The following is a 16,240-nucleotide window of genomic DNA, read 5'->3' on the forward strand; positions in this document are numbered from 1 at the left end:
AGTACTGTATACTCCGTGCTTACTCCTCTCTCATCTCACACTATTGCCCCGCTCGTGCTCTTCGCTCCTCTGATGCCCTGTTTCTCACCTGCCCAAGGGCCTCCACTTCCCTTGCTCGGCTTCGTCCATTTTCTTCGGCTGCCCCTTACGCCTGGAACGCTCTTCCAGAACATTTGAGAACTACAAGTTCAATCGCAGCTTTTAAAGCTCAGCTAAAAACTTTTCTTTTTCCTAAAGCTTTTAAAACTTGATTTTGCTCTGACTTTTATACTGTTAGTTTTACCCTACCCTGTGCCTGTTTGGTGCATTCTCTTCCCCTCCTTATTGTTTTGTTATGATTCTATTAGAATGTAAGCCTATGCGGCAGGGTCTTGCTATTTATTGTTTTACTCTGTACAGCACCATGTACATTGATGGTGCTATATAAATAAATAAATAAATGATAATAATAATAATACATTTAAGCAGAAAAACTGGATTGTCTTCTTCAACTTGCATCAACTGGTGCTGAGGGTTGAGGCTGAGCAAATTTTCATTGTAGTGTATAGTGCAATTCTGCAATTGTTTTACTACTCTGTGTAATGTGTGGAAGGAGGCAGCAAGGAGCCAGCACCAACTGCATTTTTTATACTTGCATGCCCACAGATTGAGTTGCAATCTTTAAGCACACACACCCAGCTGTTTTTCCCCGAGGATGCAATCTTAAAGTACACGCACAGTAACAGTCCTCTAATTCAGTATCAGCAGTTAATGTTTAGTTCTGCACATTAAGTCTGGCACGCACAAAAAGCTTCCTCTTGTGTCGCTTCTCCCTCGGATTACACCCTGGACATGTACCGATTTGTTCCCTAGATTCTGAAATGTACTTTTGTGTTAAAAGGATCAGAACAAACCAGGTTTTTGCCAACTTGTAGCGGGAGCAACTCTGGTCGAAGTGCTGTGCTGATGTTGAAAGGCTGTTTGCAGCCTGGGTGGGCGCTGTATGAATATCATCCTCAACAACTTTATTACGGTCACCGACCAGACTTTACACATATAAAAGAGTAGGGCGAAGTTGCGTACGAATTTGAGAAGTATGTAGCGGAATCAATTCTGGAGAGACCTTATTCTCATAGCATTCAAAAAGAATTTTGCAAAAGCCTCGGTTGTGTCTCTGTCCTCTGTGACCCTGAAGCAACAAAGAAAGTGTGTTAACTTCTAAGCTGGTGTCAAGCAACCATTTCTCTCTAACCTCTCTATCAAAAGAGCAACAGAGTAGGACGTGGATAGCTGATTCAATATCATTGCTTCCACATGGACATAAGCGATCAGGAAAACTGGTTTTCTGAAACCTCCCCTGTGGCAGAGCAGATGGCAGGACATTAAATCTTGCTGGAGTTAAAGCACGCCGATATTTAGGGATGTTAAGTATTGAAAAATATTTCACTTCTCAGGTCCAGGCCTAAGAACAGAGGAGAGCAAATTCTCTCTGCTGCAGATCTTAAAACTTGTAGGTCACAGTCTCTTGCCCTTTGAGACAAAAGGGTTTTGGCCTGTTTTGCTTCCATCATTAATAAAGACTTGGGGCAGAAGCCCAGAGAGTTGATTTTATTCCAGAGTAGTTTCATCCACTCAGTGGCGAATGAGTCATTTCATATCTTGCAGAGGTAGCCTGAAGAACTAGGGCCGTACAAACGAATCCAGTATTTTAGTGCACTCTTGAGGTGATAGACTGTAAAACACTCTTTAACAAGAAAGCAGGTATTGCTACGCACACTTTGGGAGAAATGTATGAAGAGCAGGAGACTGAATAGTCTATATTGTGTGTGTTTGTTTGTTTGTTTTAAAAAAAGGCCTTTAGCAGACAGTGAGAAGCTTCCCGTGCAGAAGCATCGAAATGCTGACGGCCTCAAGTCCCCTCAAGAAACAGAAGCTCCCCCCATCGAGAAGAAGATCAAGAAGCCGAAAAAGAAGGAAAAGAAACACAAAGAGAAAGAGAGGGAGAAAGAGAAGAGGCAAGAACGAGAGAGAAAAATAGAGGAGGAAGATAAAAAGGTACCTCCTTGATTCTGCAGGCCACAGGTTAGAAATAAGAGAAGTCTAACAGGGTTCATACACTCCTCTAAATATGTGTAGATGCCTGCAAGAGATCTTAAGGTATATAGCCCGACCTGTTCCAAGAGTTTATTATTTATTTATTTATTGCATTTCTATACCGCCCAAGAGCTGAAGCTCTCTGGGCGGTTCACAAAAATGAAAACCAGTATAAAACAACAGTAGAATCATAGAATCGCAGAGTTGGAAGGAGCCTACAAAGCCATCGAGTCCAACCCCCTGCTCAATGCAGGAATCCGCCTTAAAACATTTCTGACAGATGGTTGTCCAGCTGCCTCTTGAAGGCCTCTACTATGGGAGAGCCCACAACCTCCCTAGGTCACTGGTTCCATTGTCGTACTGCTCTAACAGTCAGGAAGTTTTTCCTGATGTCCAGCCGGAATTGGGCTTCCCGTAACTTGAGCCCGTTATTCCGTGTCCTGCACTCTGGGATGATTGAGAAGAGATCCTGGCCCTCCTCTGTGGGACAACCTTTCAAGTATTTGAAGAGTGCTATCATGTCTCCCCTCCATCTTCTCTTCTCCAGGCTAAACATGCCCAGTTCTTTCAGTCTCTCCTCATAGGGCTTTGTAGGCCCCTTCCAACTGTACTATTCTATGATTCTAAATCAACAATTATGGACAACAGCACTTTGAAAGGGGGCAATGTTTTAAGTTTGTCAGGATGTCAACAAGAATTCTAAAATCGGAGAAGCCTAAAATTACGTACTTGCTTTCTGTGGGGAAATTTCCTGAACAAATGGGTTTGTTTATCTCGCTAGACAGAAATATCTGTGGAAATAATGAGAGTTCATGGAATCCCAACCTATCTGGGAACCTTCGCCATGCTAAGAGAGCCAGTGTGGTGTAGTGGCTAGAATGTCAGAGTGGGAGTCAGGAGATCCGGGTTCAAGTCCCCACTCGGCCACGGAAACCCACCAGGTGGCTTTCGGCCAGTCACAGACTCTCAGCCCAGCCCACCTCACAGGGTTGTCGTGGTGAGGATAACATGGAGAGGAGGAGAATTATGTATGCCGCCTTGGGTTCCTTGGAGGAAAAAAGGCAGGATATAAATGTAACAAATGCATCATTATTAATACTAATATTTATTTATATAGCACCTTAAAGAAATGCTTTAAGGTGCTGTACAGTATGTACAAATAAAACAGCCACATTATCCTGCCAGAGGCTTACAATCTAAAAAATAAATAATAATGCTATTCCTCTGCTCCGCTGCAGGCTCAAGAAATGGACTTCTGGCTTTCTGAGGCCCCCCCACCCGCGGCAGCTACAGAGGCCAAGGTTAGTATCTCCATCGCCAGAGCAGGTAGCGAAATCGCTCTCCAACACCCAGCGTTTCGAAATGGCGTGGGGAGGTCTCTGGAGCACAGTTTGCGAAAAGGGCCCTGCTTTGGAAACCTTGGGGTCGAGTTCTGGGTTTTGAGGAGCGCAGATTGGAGCCCTACCGAGCAGGTCCCTTTAAAACGGAGCGCGAGTGGGAAGAGGTCAAAAAATCCACTCCCCTGGGCAGGCACCCCTGGCCATCTGCAGAGAAGGATGGTTGGTGGTGTGCACGCACGCAGTGCTTATGTTCTTCTTCTTCTTCGTCTTCTTCTTCTTATTATTATTATATTTATTTGTATCCTGCCTTTTGCCCAATCCTGGGCCTCAAGGCGGTCTTACAAAGTTTAAAACATACATTGTAAAACCTAGGGAGGGGGGAATGTTTAAAAAAAGAAGTTTAAAACGCACAACAAAATTATAAGTCCTTAACATAGAGGGAGGACCAAATTACTCTCCAAAGGCCTGCTGGAACAAACAAGTTTTAGCCTGCTTCCGAAAGCCCGTCAAGGAGGAAGCCAGTCTAGCTTCCCCGGGAAGAGAGTTCCGGAGCAGCCACCGAGAAGGCCCTCTCCCACATTCCCACTAAACGCGCCTGTGAAGATAGTGGGACTGAAAGAAGGGCTTCTCCAGAAGTTCTCAGAGCACAGGGCACGCTCATAAGGGAGAATACGGTCTTTCTTTTGTTCTTATAACAAAATGATTTCCCCACAGCCACCCTCAAACGTCCTGCTCAAATCAAGAGAGCCAGTGGTAACCAAGAATAGGGTTTTTTTTTTTTTTTGCATGGAAGGACCACGAGCTCCATTCTGTTCTGGTATTCAAAGCAAATTCTTGAGCTCAGAATCCTTTCATTCTAATGTGTGTGTTTTGCCCCGGGTGCTGGTTGGTGGATTTCAGGGTTCCTAGTAAAAGGAAATGTGGATCCACATACCTGGGGTCTGACCTACACTAGAGAGGCACTTACAACATCAGAGGTCTTTAGGATGTGCTCTCACTTGACCTGAACCCCCAGGCCAAAGACAGCTCTCAGTGGGCCCCTTAAGGGACCCCCGAGACCCTCTTGCCCCACCCAAATGACCTCCTTCGCCAGCTGTGAAGGATGCTTGCACAGAATGTAGTGCCCCACTTCCAAGGGGGCTAGGGAAGCAGGCCTATGTGAAAGAAGTCCCTTATTCTGACCCACTGGGGTTGCTTGTTCCCAAACTTCCCACCTGGGAGATATCCCCAGCTCCCACCCTCGGACCTGCCTGGCTTTGAGCGTTCCGATTTGCCTCTTTGCCAGGATCCGCCTGAGGTGGACCCAGACACAGCAGAACATGGAGAACCAGAGGAAGCCAAGAAGGAAGGGCAAGAGGAGGGGTTGGAGGAGGAAGATGAAGGAAAGGTGAGTGTCCTGATCACCCAAAGTGGGTTTTGCCAATATGCCTCGGAGCAGAGATCTGTGTTGACCAAACGCCAATCATGGGGCCCAGGTGTATGTTTTCAAAACAGCATCAAAATAGCTCAAATTTGCTGTAACGGTTCAAACATTTCTGAATTGACTTTGCCCAAGTCGCTGGCTCTAGGTCAGCTTTCCCCAACGTAGCTTTTGATACTGTATTTTGTATTTGTGTTTTTAACCTGTTGGTAGTTTTATTATGGTCTTAATTTTTGTGAACCGCCCAGAGAACATCGGCTATTGGTCGGTATAAAAATGTAATAAATAAATAAATAAATAAATAAATAAAATAAATAGTGCTTTCCAAAAGTGTTGCATTGCAATTTTCATACAGCCATGCTGGCTGGGAATTATGGGAGTTGCAGTCCCATACATCTGGAGAGTGCCAGTTCGGGGGAGGCTGACCTAGGTAGGAAGAGATTTTATTTATTTATTTATTTACTTATTTATTTATTCATTACATTTTTATACTACCCAATAGCCAAAGCTGTCTGGGCGGTTCAAAAAGATTAAAAGCGTAAAAAGCATAATAAAACAACAGTCTAAAAACACAAATACAAAATACAATCTAAAAAGCACAACCAGGATAAAACCACACAGCAAAAATTGATATAGGTTAAAATACGGAATTAAAACAGCAAAGTTTAAATTTAAGTTGAATTAGGTGTTAAAATACTGAAAAAATAAAAAGGTCTTCAGCTGATGACAGAAGGAGTACACTGTAGGTGCCAAACGAACCTCTCTGGGGAGCTCGTTCCACAGCCGGGGTGCCACAGCAGAGAAGGCCCTGCTCCTGGTAGCCACCTGCCTTATTTCCTTTGGCAGGGGCTCACGGAGAAGGACCCCTGAGGATGACCTTAGGGTCCGGGCAGGCACATACGGGAGGAGGCATTCCTTCAAATAACCTGGCCCCAAACCGTTTAGGGCTTTGAATGTTAGTACCAGCACTTTGAATCGGGCCCGGACCTGGACTGACAGCCAATGAAGTTGTAGAAGGACTGGCGTGATTTGGTCTCGCCGGCCAGTCCCTGTTAGTAGGCGGGCTGCCCTGTTTTGTACCAGCTGAAGTTTCCGGACCGTTTTCAAAGGCAGCCCCACGTATAACGCCTTGCAGTAATCCAAGAGGTGAGCTTCTGTGGCCGTCCCAGGCCGTCAGGTGGCTCGGACCTTGTCCGGGGCAAGCATTTGCTTTGAACGGCTGGACCAGAAAGGAGCTGAGCATCCAGGTGGCTGACTCTTGGGTTTGCCTGCCCTAGTAGAAATCCTCCAAGCATAAGAAGAAGAAGCATAAGAAAGAGGAAAAATCCAAGGAGAAGAAGTCCAAAAAGCACCATGGCAGCGGAGAGGAGCCACCGCCGGGATCCGTGCAGAACGGGACCCTGGAGGACGAGCCGCTGCCGGTGAGGAGCGTGGGGGAGGGAGAGGGCTGCTAGCTCACAGCGGTGCTATATATGCAGACCCCGCGTAGTTTTGACAAATCGAGTCCAGCTGTTGATTGGCCACCTAGGAAGGGGAGCGACATCTCGGCCCGTTCCTCAGTTTCCTGGATCGAGGGTGTCCAAAAGCTGTGAGCAGACGCCTGAAGTGCTGGGTCAGGCAGCGGGTGGGTGAAGGCCTCAGCTGGCATCTCAAGGCAGTGCTGCTCTCTTGCCCCCTCTCCTTTCTCTGACAAGGAAAGGCCTTGGCCGAGATCGTCCCAAAATCAAAGGCAGGGTGGGTGGGGGTGAAACATCCAAAGAAGGGAGAAACGAATTCTCAGGATGCCGAATTTTTATTTGTAGGTTGAAGAGCCCGACGCGTTTCGGCCTGTATCCTTTCAAGGCCTTCTTCGGGGGGATTGTAGGAAGACGTCTGCAAAAATCTTATCAACGGAAGGTCTTTCTCAGATTGTTAATCACGGCTCTGAGAAAGACATTCTGTTGACAACCCCCTGCAGAAGGCCTTGAAAAGGTCCAGGCCGAAACGTGTCAGGCTCTTCAACCTGCAGCTCAAAAGTTCGGCATCCCGAGAATCCGTTTCTCCCTTCTTTTCACGAGACCTTTCCCGAGCCTAATGAGGAGGCCCATGGCTTGGGGGTTCCCCATCTCTACCTTAATTACCTACATAGCGCCATCGTTGTGCTATTATCCAGTTTTCCCTAAACGTAGAGGTTCGTTTCCTTCCCAGAAACGTTTCTTCTTCTTCTTTCTCCCTTTCAGCCTATGTCAAGCTACTGCCTTCTGGCTGAAAACGCGTATATTAACATGGTGAGTGCGTTGGTCTGCCATTTCTACGTCCCTCTCCCCCTTGACCGGCTTGCTCTGTGAACAAAGAGCAAACGCCCTGTAGGCCGGCCGTTCTCTCTGACGGCCACGCCGGCCCTGGCTCTCCGCCTCCCCCCCCCTTTCCCGTGTCTCCTCGCAGACGTACGACATTCAGGGGAATCTCCAGAACGACAGCCAGGTCACCGTCTCCGTGATCTTCGAAAACAAGAGCAGCAGCTTCCTGAAAAGCATGGAGCTGAACGTCTTGGACTCGCTCAACGCGAAAATGCTCCGGCCGGACGGCTGCTCCATTCATGACGGAATACCTGTCCCTTTCCAGCTGCCTCCTGGTACGGCCGCTGGTCACTTGGCAAGCGGGGGTTTGCGGGCAAAGCAGAGGAGAAGGCTCAAAAGGGTTCCAAGTGGAAAACCTCCACTTCCAAGGAAACCTTAAAGAAAGTGGGGAGTGGGGAACCACCTGGGGCAGTTGGGGGGGGGGGGCTACTTGCCCATACAGGGGAGGGGTCAGATACAAAAGAGAGTGAGGCTGGAGCTAACATGCCTGTGTGCGCTCGGCCTCATGACACCAGGCCAAGGGCCCCTGGCTTTCTACCTGAAAACAAAATAAGTTGTAAGGAAACTGATAAAAAGCAATCTACCGAATTTTGGTATAACTACCGTATTTCTTTGATTCTAAGACGCACTTTTTCCCCTAAATAAGCAGCTCTAAAAATGGGGTGCGCCTTAGAATCGATGGCGTCTTAGAATCGAAGAAATACGGTAATAATCGCCTCTAACCCTTCCCCGCACAGCAGCATACATTTGCAAGAGAGATAAAAGGAAGAAAAAAGGGGAGCGGCTTAATCCTCAGCCCCCGCCTCAGGGTAATCACAGCAAGCAAGCAACGGTTTGTTGGTGTGGGGTTAACACACACCACTTCCCGCGTCCTGTGGAGAAAAAGGGTGGGGGGGTAGACAGCAGCAGCAAACATCTACCGCCCTTTGTGCCCTGCCTGCTCTGCCTCGCCTGTGAATTGCAGTTGCACTGACCTTCCCGGCTCACCGGAGCCGGCGTGAGACGGGAAGCAAGAGAGCAAAAGCCTGGCGCGAGGCCCCAGCCAAATGGGTGGGGCGCGAACCCTCCGGCAACCTAGAATTGGAGAGAGAGAGAGAGATCGGATGGGATCGCAAAACAAAACACACACACACAAATCCTGTCTCGGTAGAAATAGCGGAGGATTTGTTCGTATTTCTTCGATTCTAAGATGCCCTTTTTTCTCAAATAAACATCTCTAAAAATGGCATGCACCTTAGAATCGATGGCGTCTTAGAATCGAAGAAATACGGTATGCTTATTACGCTAAAATCATACTGTTAGTAGAACGTATTTTTAATCTTAAAACAAATGCGTACATTTAAAATTTAAACAGAACGGTGTCGTTCCGCCCCCTACAACACTCGTCAAAATGAAGGAGAGAAAAAAACACGATGCGAATCCAATGAAAAAGAAGAGATAGTCTCTAGCGTTGGAAAATAGAAAAAGGGGTTTTATTTTTTGCTACATATGTCTTCAATCTTTAAAAAATTGTATTGTTGTAAAAGGACTTAATGTATACCCTGTTTCCCCGAAAGTAAGACATCCCCCGAAAATAAGACCTACTTCCAGTTTTGCCTCTCGCTGTAATATAAGGCATCCCCCCGAAAATAAGACCTTTTTTTTTGTTCAACAATAAATGTGTACCGTATTCTTCTTCATGGGAAAATAAGACATCCTCTGAAAATAAGACCTAGCGCATCTTTGGGAGCAAAAATTAATATAAGACACTGTCTTATTTTCGGGGAAACAGGGTAAAAAGCTCGACGTTTCGGATCTCCCGATCCTTCTTCAGGAGCTTCTGAAACAAAATAACATCCGTGAACCACAAGTCCAAGTACAGTAAGCTAAAACAGCTAGATGCAACAGTTTTTTCGTTCATTCTCTGCTGTAGACGTTCTTAACGTTTAACACACCCGCTCAACTATTATCAACTTCTGTTTTCCAACACTAGAGACTATCTCTTCTTTTTCATTGGCCCCGCATACAACAAACGCCAAACAAAAACGCCAAACGCGTTTCAGCCATAAAAGGTCTTCATCAGTGGGAAGAAAACGATGTGTGGATTTTTAAAACTTAAATGTTTAAAACAACTTTTTGTGCTCCGGATATAGGGAGTTCCTATAGGACCTGAAAAGCAGAAAAAAGAAATAATGATTGCCAAATGCCTATTGGTGCTTGCTTTTTTCTTTTCTTTTTGAGCCCAAGGGTTTACTCTAATAATTATTATTTACCCAAAGTTGGCTCCTGTAAATCTTCAAGAATGTGACAAAAAAGACGGGGGACTGAGTACTCCCTCCTGTCTTCAAGAGGCTGGTGGATAAAAACACCTAATTAGTTTTTGCAAAGTTGGCATAATTGAAACAACACTCCCACAACATACTCACTCTTAGAAAAAAAAAGTATCTAACAGTGAATAATCTTACCTTGACTCCCAAGTAATACTTGGTTGCATAACTAATATCTGGAATTTATGTAGACAGGTATATGCAGGATAAACTTGGGAGCCATGTTCTCAGTGATGCAGTTTTTATTTGCTGACTACTGATTGTGGCCCGAGGCTGCTCTACACCTGTGTTAAGGGGGCGTCGACCAGGCCAAGCGTCTATATTGGGCCTCAGCCGAACTATTAGAGCAGTACGACAATGGAACCAGTTACCTAGGGAGGTTGTGGGCTCTCCCACACTAGAGGCCTTCAAGAGGCAGCTGGACAACCATCTGTCAGGGATGCTTTAGGGTGGATTCCTGCATTGAGCAGGGGGCTGGACTCGATGGCCTTGTAGGCCCCTTCCAACTCTGCTATTCTATGATTCTATGATTCAGAAGTTTCCTCCGAAGTTTACAGATCCAATATGGGAGAGGAGGGAACTGCTTCCCCTTTCTTGCATTTCAGGGTGGTGTGTGTGTGTGAATGTTCAAAGTTGGGGCCGCAGAACCCACCACGACCCACAGATCCCTTGCTGCTGCCAGCCATTGTTGGCAGTTTTGAAATGCCCCTGGGATTTGTTAGATCACTGCACAGAGTCAATCAAGAGGTTATACTTTGAGGGAGGGGATTTAGTGGCAGCCCCACCACTGAAATAGAGGACGGGTGGGAATTTTGGCTTAGCCCTAATTCCTTCAGTTTACTTAGTTCTGAGACCAGGTAAGTGATGATAGAAGTGGGACCTTCTTTCTCCTGGGTTTGGGACCTCGTTGGACGTTGTCCTCCTGCTGCCCTTTCCTGCTTTTAGTTTGCAATTAACTTTTTAATAACTTGCGGCTGATTTATTTTTTAGTTTTCGTTTGTTTAATTACTCCATGACACTTTTAGCGAAGAAGTGTGTTAAATGCTTTAAAATCAACGAATCATCATCATCAGAGTGAGATGCAAGACCTTCTAAAATGAGCTCACAAGATCCTGTGGTCCCCATCTCATTTCCCCCCTCCTTTTCTCAATTTAGGAGTCTCGAACGAGGCCCAGTTTGTCTTCACCCTTCAGAGTATCGTCATGGCGCAGAAACTAAAAGGAACCCTGTCGTTTATAGTCAAAGTAAGGACCATGCAGTTTATGGGATGAAAGGTTATGCGTTGTCTCGTACCTGGACCATTTATTTATGTATTTATTACATTTATATACTGCCCCGTAGCCGAAGATCTCCGGGCTGTTAACAAAGGTTAAAAACAGTGAACATTAAAAAGTATACAAAATTTAAAACCATCAAAAATATCAAAAACAACAGTATAAAGCAACAATATCCATTTTAGACAACAACAGTTCTGGGGTCCATTAAAAACAAACTTAGCATATACTGTTAAATGCCTAGGAGAAGAGAAAAGTCTTGACCTGGCCCTGAAAAGATAACAATGTTGGCACCCGGGAAGCCTCGTCGGGGAGATCATTCCATAATTGGGGGGCCACCACTGAGAAGGCCCTCTCCCTTGTTGCCATCCTCCAAGCTTCCCTCGGAGTAGGCACTCGGAGGAGGACCTTAGATGTTGAGCACAGTGGACGGGTAGGTTCATGTCGGGAGAGGCGTTCCGTTCCATCACGTATTGCGGTCCCAAGCCATGTAGAGCTTTATAGGTTAGAACCAGCACCTTGAATTGGGCTCAGAAACGTACAGGCAGCCAATGCAAGCGGGCCAGAATCGGTGTTGGGGAAAGGACGGCTTTAAAACCTCTTGAGAGGGAGAGTTCGCCGGTTGCTCTTCCAGCTTGGCCCTTGCCTTGCAGCGTGAACATAAGACCAAAGGCCAAACTAGTCCAGCGTTCTGTTCCCACAGCGGCCAGCCAGCTGCCTATCAGAAGCCCACAAGCAGGACATGAGTGCAAGAGCGCCCCTCCCACTCCCGCTTTATAGCAACTGGTATTCAGAGGCAAAGTGCGTCCGATCCCAGAGGCAGCTTATAGCTAGCCATCTTGCCTAGTAGCCATTGAGAGTCTTCTCCTCCTCTATGAATTTTTGTTGACCTCTTCTAAACCTGTCACATTTGGGAGGAGGAAATTCCATATAGTAAAGCCTGCCCTGGGCCTTCTGCTGAGGGCTTTGTTTGATTGCCAAATGATTGACTTCTTTAAATCCCGCTTTTCAGGCGAATGCGACCTTTCAAAGCAGCTCGCATCAGTTCCTTTCAAAGAGGCAGAGGCCCTGCCCTCTCAGGCTTGCTTTCTTGTTTCTCTTAACCTCCTGCCTTCTTGGGAGACAATAACGAGGCCTGCTAAGTAATCCACAAAGCTTTATTGAAGCAATAAACATCTCTTCCCCCCTGAAGAGAGTCTAGTCTCTAGGAACTTTCCCTTAGGCAAAACTATGCAAACTAAGCAAGACAATTGTCCTTTCAAGAAGAATAAAAAGCCCTTTTCCCAAGACACGTTAACTTCAGAGAGACTAGTTCTGAGGCAGCTTCTAACGGGACGCCAGCCAGGCAGACTTTCTCTCACCTTCCTTTAGCTCTGCCCGTTTTAGTCTGCAGCGTACTCTAGGATCGGCTCTCCCTCTCGGACGAATGTTGGCCTCCCACTGACTGTGTATTGTTTGCCCTTGAGGAGATAAGCTCTGGAGAGGGTTCACTTCCAGCTGGTGAAGAGCCCGTGAAAGCTTTCTCCCCCACCGGTACAGGCTGGCCTGTGTCTGGCGCCCACTCCTCTACTTTAGGGTCTGATTCTGATTAGTCACTTGAAAACACCTTCTTCCAACCCCGGGGGAGCAAGCAGGGCTAGACATGACACTTGCAAACTAAAAAAACTAGGGATGTGCTCCGCTTCTCCTCGAACTGGAGAAGCAGGAGCGGAGCGGGGGGCTTCGCCTGCCCTTAAGGCGGAGGCGAAGAGGATTGGGGGGCCGGCGTAGCGTAGCGAAGAGGATCGAGGTGAAGGCGGATCCTTCGCCTCGATCCGGAGCTCCGCCAGAAAGGTAAGAGGGGTTTACCGGGCCCTGCCGCTGTCGCCCATGCGGCGACAGCGGCAGGGCCCGGTAAACCCCCCCTCCCTCCTCTCCCTTACCTGCGTCCGTCTGCGGTCCCTCGGCTTCTTCAATTGAGCCCGCGGTTCAACCAGGAAGTCTAGGCCGCACTTGCGGCCCAGACTTCCTGGTTGAACCGCGGGCTCAATTGAAGAAGCCGAGGGACCGCGGACGGAGGCAGCTAAGGACCCCCTCCCCCTTGGTCCCTTACCGGGCGGCATCGGCGGCAGGACCCGGTAACTCCCCCCGCCCTCCTCTCTTGGCCTTACCTGGCGCCACTCCCCTCAACTGCGGAGCTCCGATTTGGAGCCGGAGCTCCGCGGCGAAGAGGAGCGGAGTATGGGCAGAGCGGAGTGGGCCGATCCGAAATTTTCGGATCGGCCCGCGGAGCGGGGGGGTCCGTGCACACCCCTAAAAAAACCCCATAAGGCCCGAACGGAGGGAGCAGGTTGAACAGGGAGATCAGTTTGACGTTGGCAGGCAGACCTGGCAGTTGGTCAGCAAGTACCGTATTTCTTCGATTCGAAGACGCCATCGATTGTAAGACGCACACTCATTTCAGTACCACCAACGGAAAAAAAGCTTTGATTCTAAGAAATAATAAACGACCCGCGATTCTAAGACGCACCCCGTTTTTAGAGATGTTTATATGGGGAAAAAAGTGCGTCTTAGAATCGAAGAAATACGGTATATTCCTCTAGCCGGGCCCCTGCTGATCTTCCTCCACTCGTGGTCCTGCTTGGATAGAGGTGGTGTAGCTCTCCGGGAGCCCACCTTATTCCTCTGGCCAGGGGTAGATGCAAAGTGCTGTCCGTCCTTCTGCAGCCCTGAGGCAACTGGCAGTTGGGCAGGTACCTTTGGTCAGGGAGGCGGGGAACAAACTCCATCTGCACATGCTCCATCTGCTGGGCCAGGCTGGTCTTCCCCTTCCCGTGGCGGAGAGCGGGACGCAACCGCCCAGCGGCCTCTGTTCCTCTGGCGGAGGCTGGAGTAGGTGTTCCCTTGCCGTGTGTATATCAAGAGGAGATGAGCTGTGTGGAAAGCTTGGGCATTTCAACAACCAGGGTGAGGCCCTCTGTCTCTCCCTCCCGCTCGCCATTTGGGCCAATGGCAGGAGATTATTTCAGGGGCGCTTCAAATGAGCCGCCTTGTCAGCTTGCCAGGGTGGTGCCCCGAGCGCTGTCTTCCATCTAGGTCAGCTTTCAGAGGAAGGCAACCAGGATGATCAGGGGTCTGGAAACAAAGCCCTATGAGGAGAGACTGAAAGAACTGGGCAGGTTTAGCCTGGAGAAGAGAAGATTGAGGGGAGACATAATAGCACTCTTCAAAGACTTGAAAGTTTGTCACACAGAGGAGGGCCAGGATCTCTTCTCGGTCCTCCCAGAGTGCAGGACACGGAAGAATGGGCTCAAGTTACAGGAAGCCAGATTCCGGCTGGACATCAGGAAAAACGTCCTGATTGTTAGAGCAGTACGACAATGGAACCAGTGACCTAGGGAGATTGTGGGCTCTCCCACACTAGAGGCATTCCAGAGGCAGCTGGATAACCCTCTGTCAGGGATGCTTTAGGGTGGATTCCTGCATTGAGCAGGGGGTTGGACTCGATGGCCTTGTAGGCCCCTTCCAACTCTGCTATTCTATGATTCTATGTTTCTATGATTGTTACTTTAGGAACATAAAATGTAAAGAGAGACTGAAAGAACTGGGCAGGTTTAGCCTGGAGAAGAGAAGATAGAGGGGAGACATGAGAGCACTCTTCAAATACTGGAAAGGTTGTCCCACAGAGGAGGGCCAGGATCTCTTCTCGATCCTCCCGAAGTGCAGGACACAGAATAACGGGCTCAAGTTAAAGGAAGCCAGATTCCGGCTGGACATCAGGAAAAACTTCCTGTCTGTTAGAGCAGTACGACAAAACATCAGGAAAAGCTTCCTGACTGTTAGAGCAGTACAACAATGGAAGCAATGACCTAGGGAGGTTGTGGGTTCTCCCACACTAGAGGCCTTCAAGAGGCAGCTGGACAACCATCTGTCAGCGATGTTTTAAAGTGGATTCCTGCATTGAGCAGGGGGTTGGACTGGATGGCCTTAGAGGCCCCTTCCAACTCTACGATTCTGTGATCTCCCCTCCTCTGTTGTGTTGCAGGACGAGGAAGGCTCCACACACGAAAAGCTAGATTTCAAGCTGCACTTCAGTTGTGCCTCTTACCTAATCACGACACCCTGTTACAGGTAAGCTGCCTCCGACTAATGCCGCGCTTGTCCCGCACCAGCAGAGAAAGGCAGTAGTAACTATGAACGTTAACTATTCTAGCGCCATCCGTTTGTGTAGCTTTGCAAAGTACAAGAGAGTCCGATCGCTGCCCGCAATGAACTTGCCACCCAGAAATCTACCACCGGCGGTGTAAACAGGAGAGAAAACAGGCAGTTTTTTTTCATTTTCTGACTCTTAGATTTGATGGGAATGGGTGGGTAGGACCCTTGTCCCAAAAAGCTGGGTGTTGAGGAGGGGTTTGAAGGAAGGAAGAGCTGCCATCGCACCCGTGTGTTCTTGGAGCGTCCCAGGGAGGAATTGCAGAGCCTTTGAAGGGATTGGGGGACCTGGAGGGCTACCCAAATAAACTGAAGACCTTTACGCCACATCTCAAGCGGCCGTGGGCGATTCGAGATGGGAGCCAGTCTTTCCCCACTGCCCGGCATCACTTCCTGCCCAGCCAAACTGCTTTCTCCCTGTGTTCTCCGCAGTGATGCTTTCTCCAAGCTGCTGGAGTCGGGGGACTTGCACGCCAGCTCGTTTAAAGTCGACGGCATCAGCATCCCTTTCCACCACCTCCTGGCAAAAATTTGTTTCCACCATCACTTCTCAGGTGCGTTCCAGCCGCCGGGAGGGGTGGGGAGTCCCTTCACCTCAGGACGAGCAGAGGATTCACCTCCTCAGAGAGGTCTGCCCATCACCTCTTTGCACAAGCATCTGCTTTCGTCTTTCATTCCTCCCATCCGGAGCGATTCCTGCCGTTATGGGGCAGAGAAAAAGCACCTCTGAAAGCCGGTGATTCTGACTGACCCATGCTCTAAAAGTAAACGTTTGTGTTTTGGGGAGCGGGGGAATAAACCATCCGCTTTTGTTCCTTTCAGTCGTTGAACGCGTGGGGGACTGTGCGTCCATGTACAGCCGTTCTATCCAGGGCGATCATGTCTGCCTGCTAGTGAAAAAGGTGAGGAGGGGGGAGAGACAGCAGGGGGCGGGGGATGCGAAGGGGTGAGGGACAGTGGGGCACAGGGGTTGCCTTTCACTTCTTTGTACACCATATAATAATATTAATGCATTTATTTCTTACTCACCTCTCCGTCTGGATCAAGGCAGGGAACAACAAGAAGAATAAAATGCAAAAAACTGAATTCAAAACATGGTATACATTATTACAACATCCTTAAAACATCCCCTGGATAGGCCTGCCGGAAGAGATCGGTCTTGATAGCTTTCTTGAATGCTAAAAGACTATTAAGTTGATGTGTCTCCTCCGGCAGGCCATTCCACAGTCTGAGAGCAGCAGAAGAGAAGGTCCTCTGGGTAATACCCGTCAGCCTAGTTTTAGTTGACAGAAGTAGA

The 16,240-nt window shown here is 48.2% G+C and overlaps 1 protein-coding gene across 1 annotated transcript in view; it reads left to right on the plus strand.

Annotated features, from left to right (window-relative positions):
* AP3D1 (adaptor related protein complex 3 subunit delta 1) overlaps positions 1-16,240 on the plus strand; it is a 78,952-nt gene that overhangs the window by 60,817 nt on the left and 1,895 nt on the right. Inside the window, exons 22-31 of the mRNA XM_063146987.1 lie at positions 1,833-2,034; positions 3,312-3,374; positions 4,699-4,800; positions 6,114-6,254; positions 7,053-7,100; positions 7,258-7,447; positions 10,634-10,722; positions 14,777-14,862; positions 15,376-15,497; positions 15,766-15,845. Of these exons, the coding sequence (XP_063003057.1) occupies positions 1,833-2,034; positions 3,312-3,374; positions 4,699-4,800; positions 6,114-6,254; positions 7,053-7,100; positions 7,258-7,447; positions 10,634-10,722; positions 14,777-14,862; positions 15,376-15,497; positions 15,766-15,845 (1,123 nt within the window). The remainder of the gene's footprint in view (positions 1-1,832; positions 2,035-3,311; positions 3,375-4,698; positions 4,801-6,113; positions 6,255-7,052; positions 7,101-7,257; positions 7,448-10,633; positions 10,723-14,776; positions 14,863-15,375; positions 15,498-15,765; positions 15,846-16,240) is intronic.

This window comes from Elgaria multicarinata, chromosome 23 (assembly GCF_023053635.1).
Source record: "Elgaria multicarinata webbii isolate HBS135686 ecotype San Diego chromosome 23, rElgMul1.1.pri, whole genome shotgun sequence".
Lineage (NCBI taxonomy): Eukaryota > Metazoa > Chordata > Lepidosauria > Squamata > Anguidae > Elgaria > Elgaria multicarinata.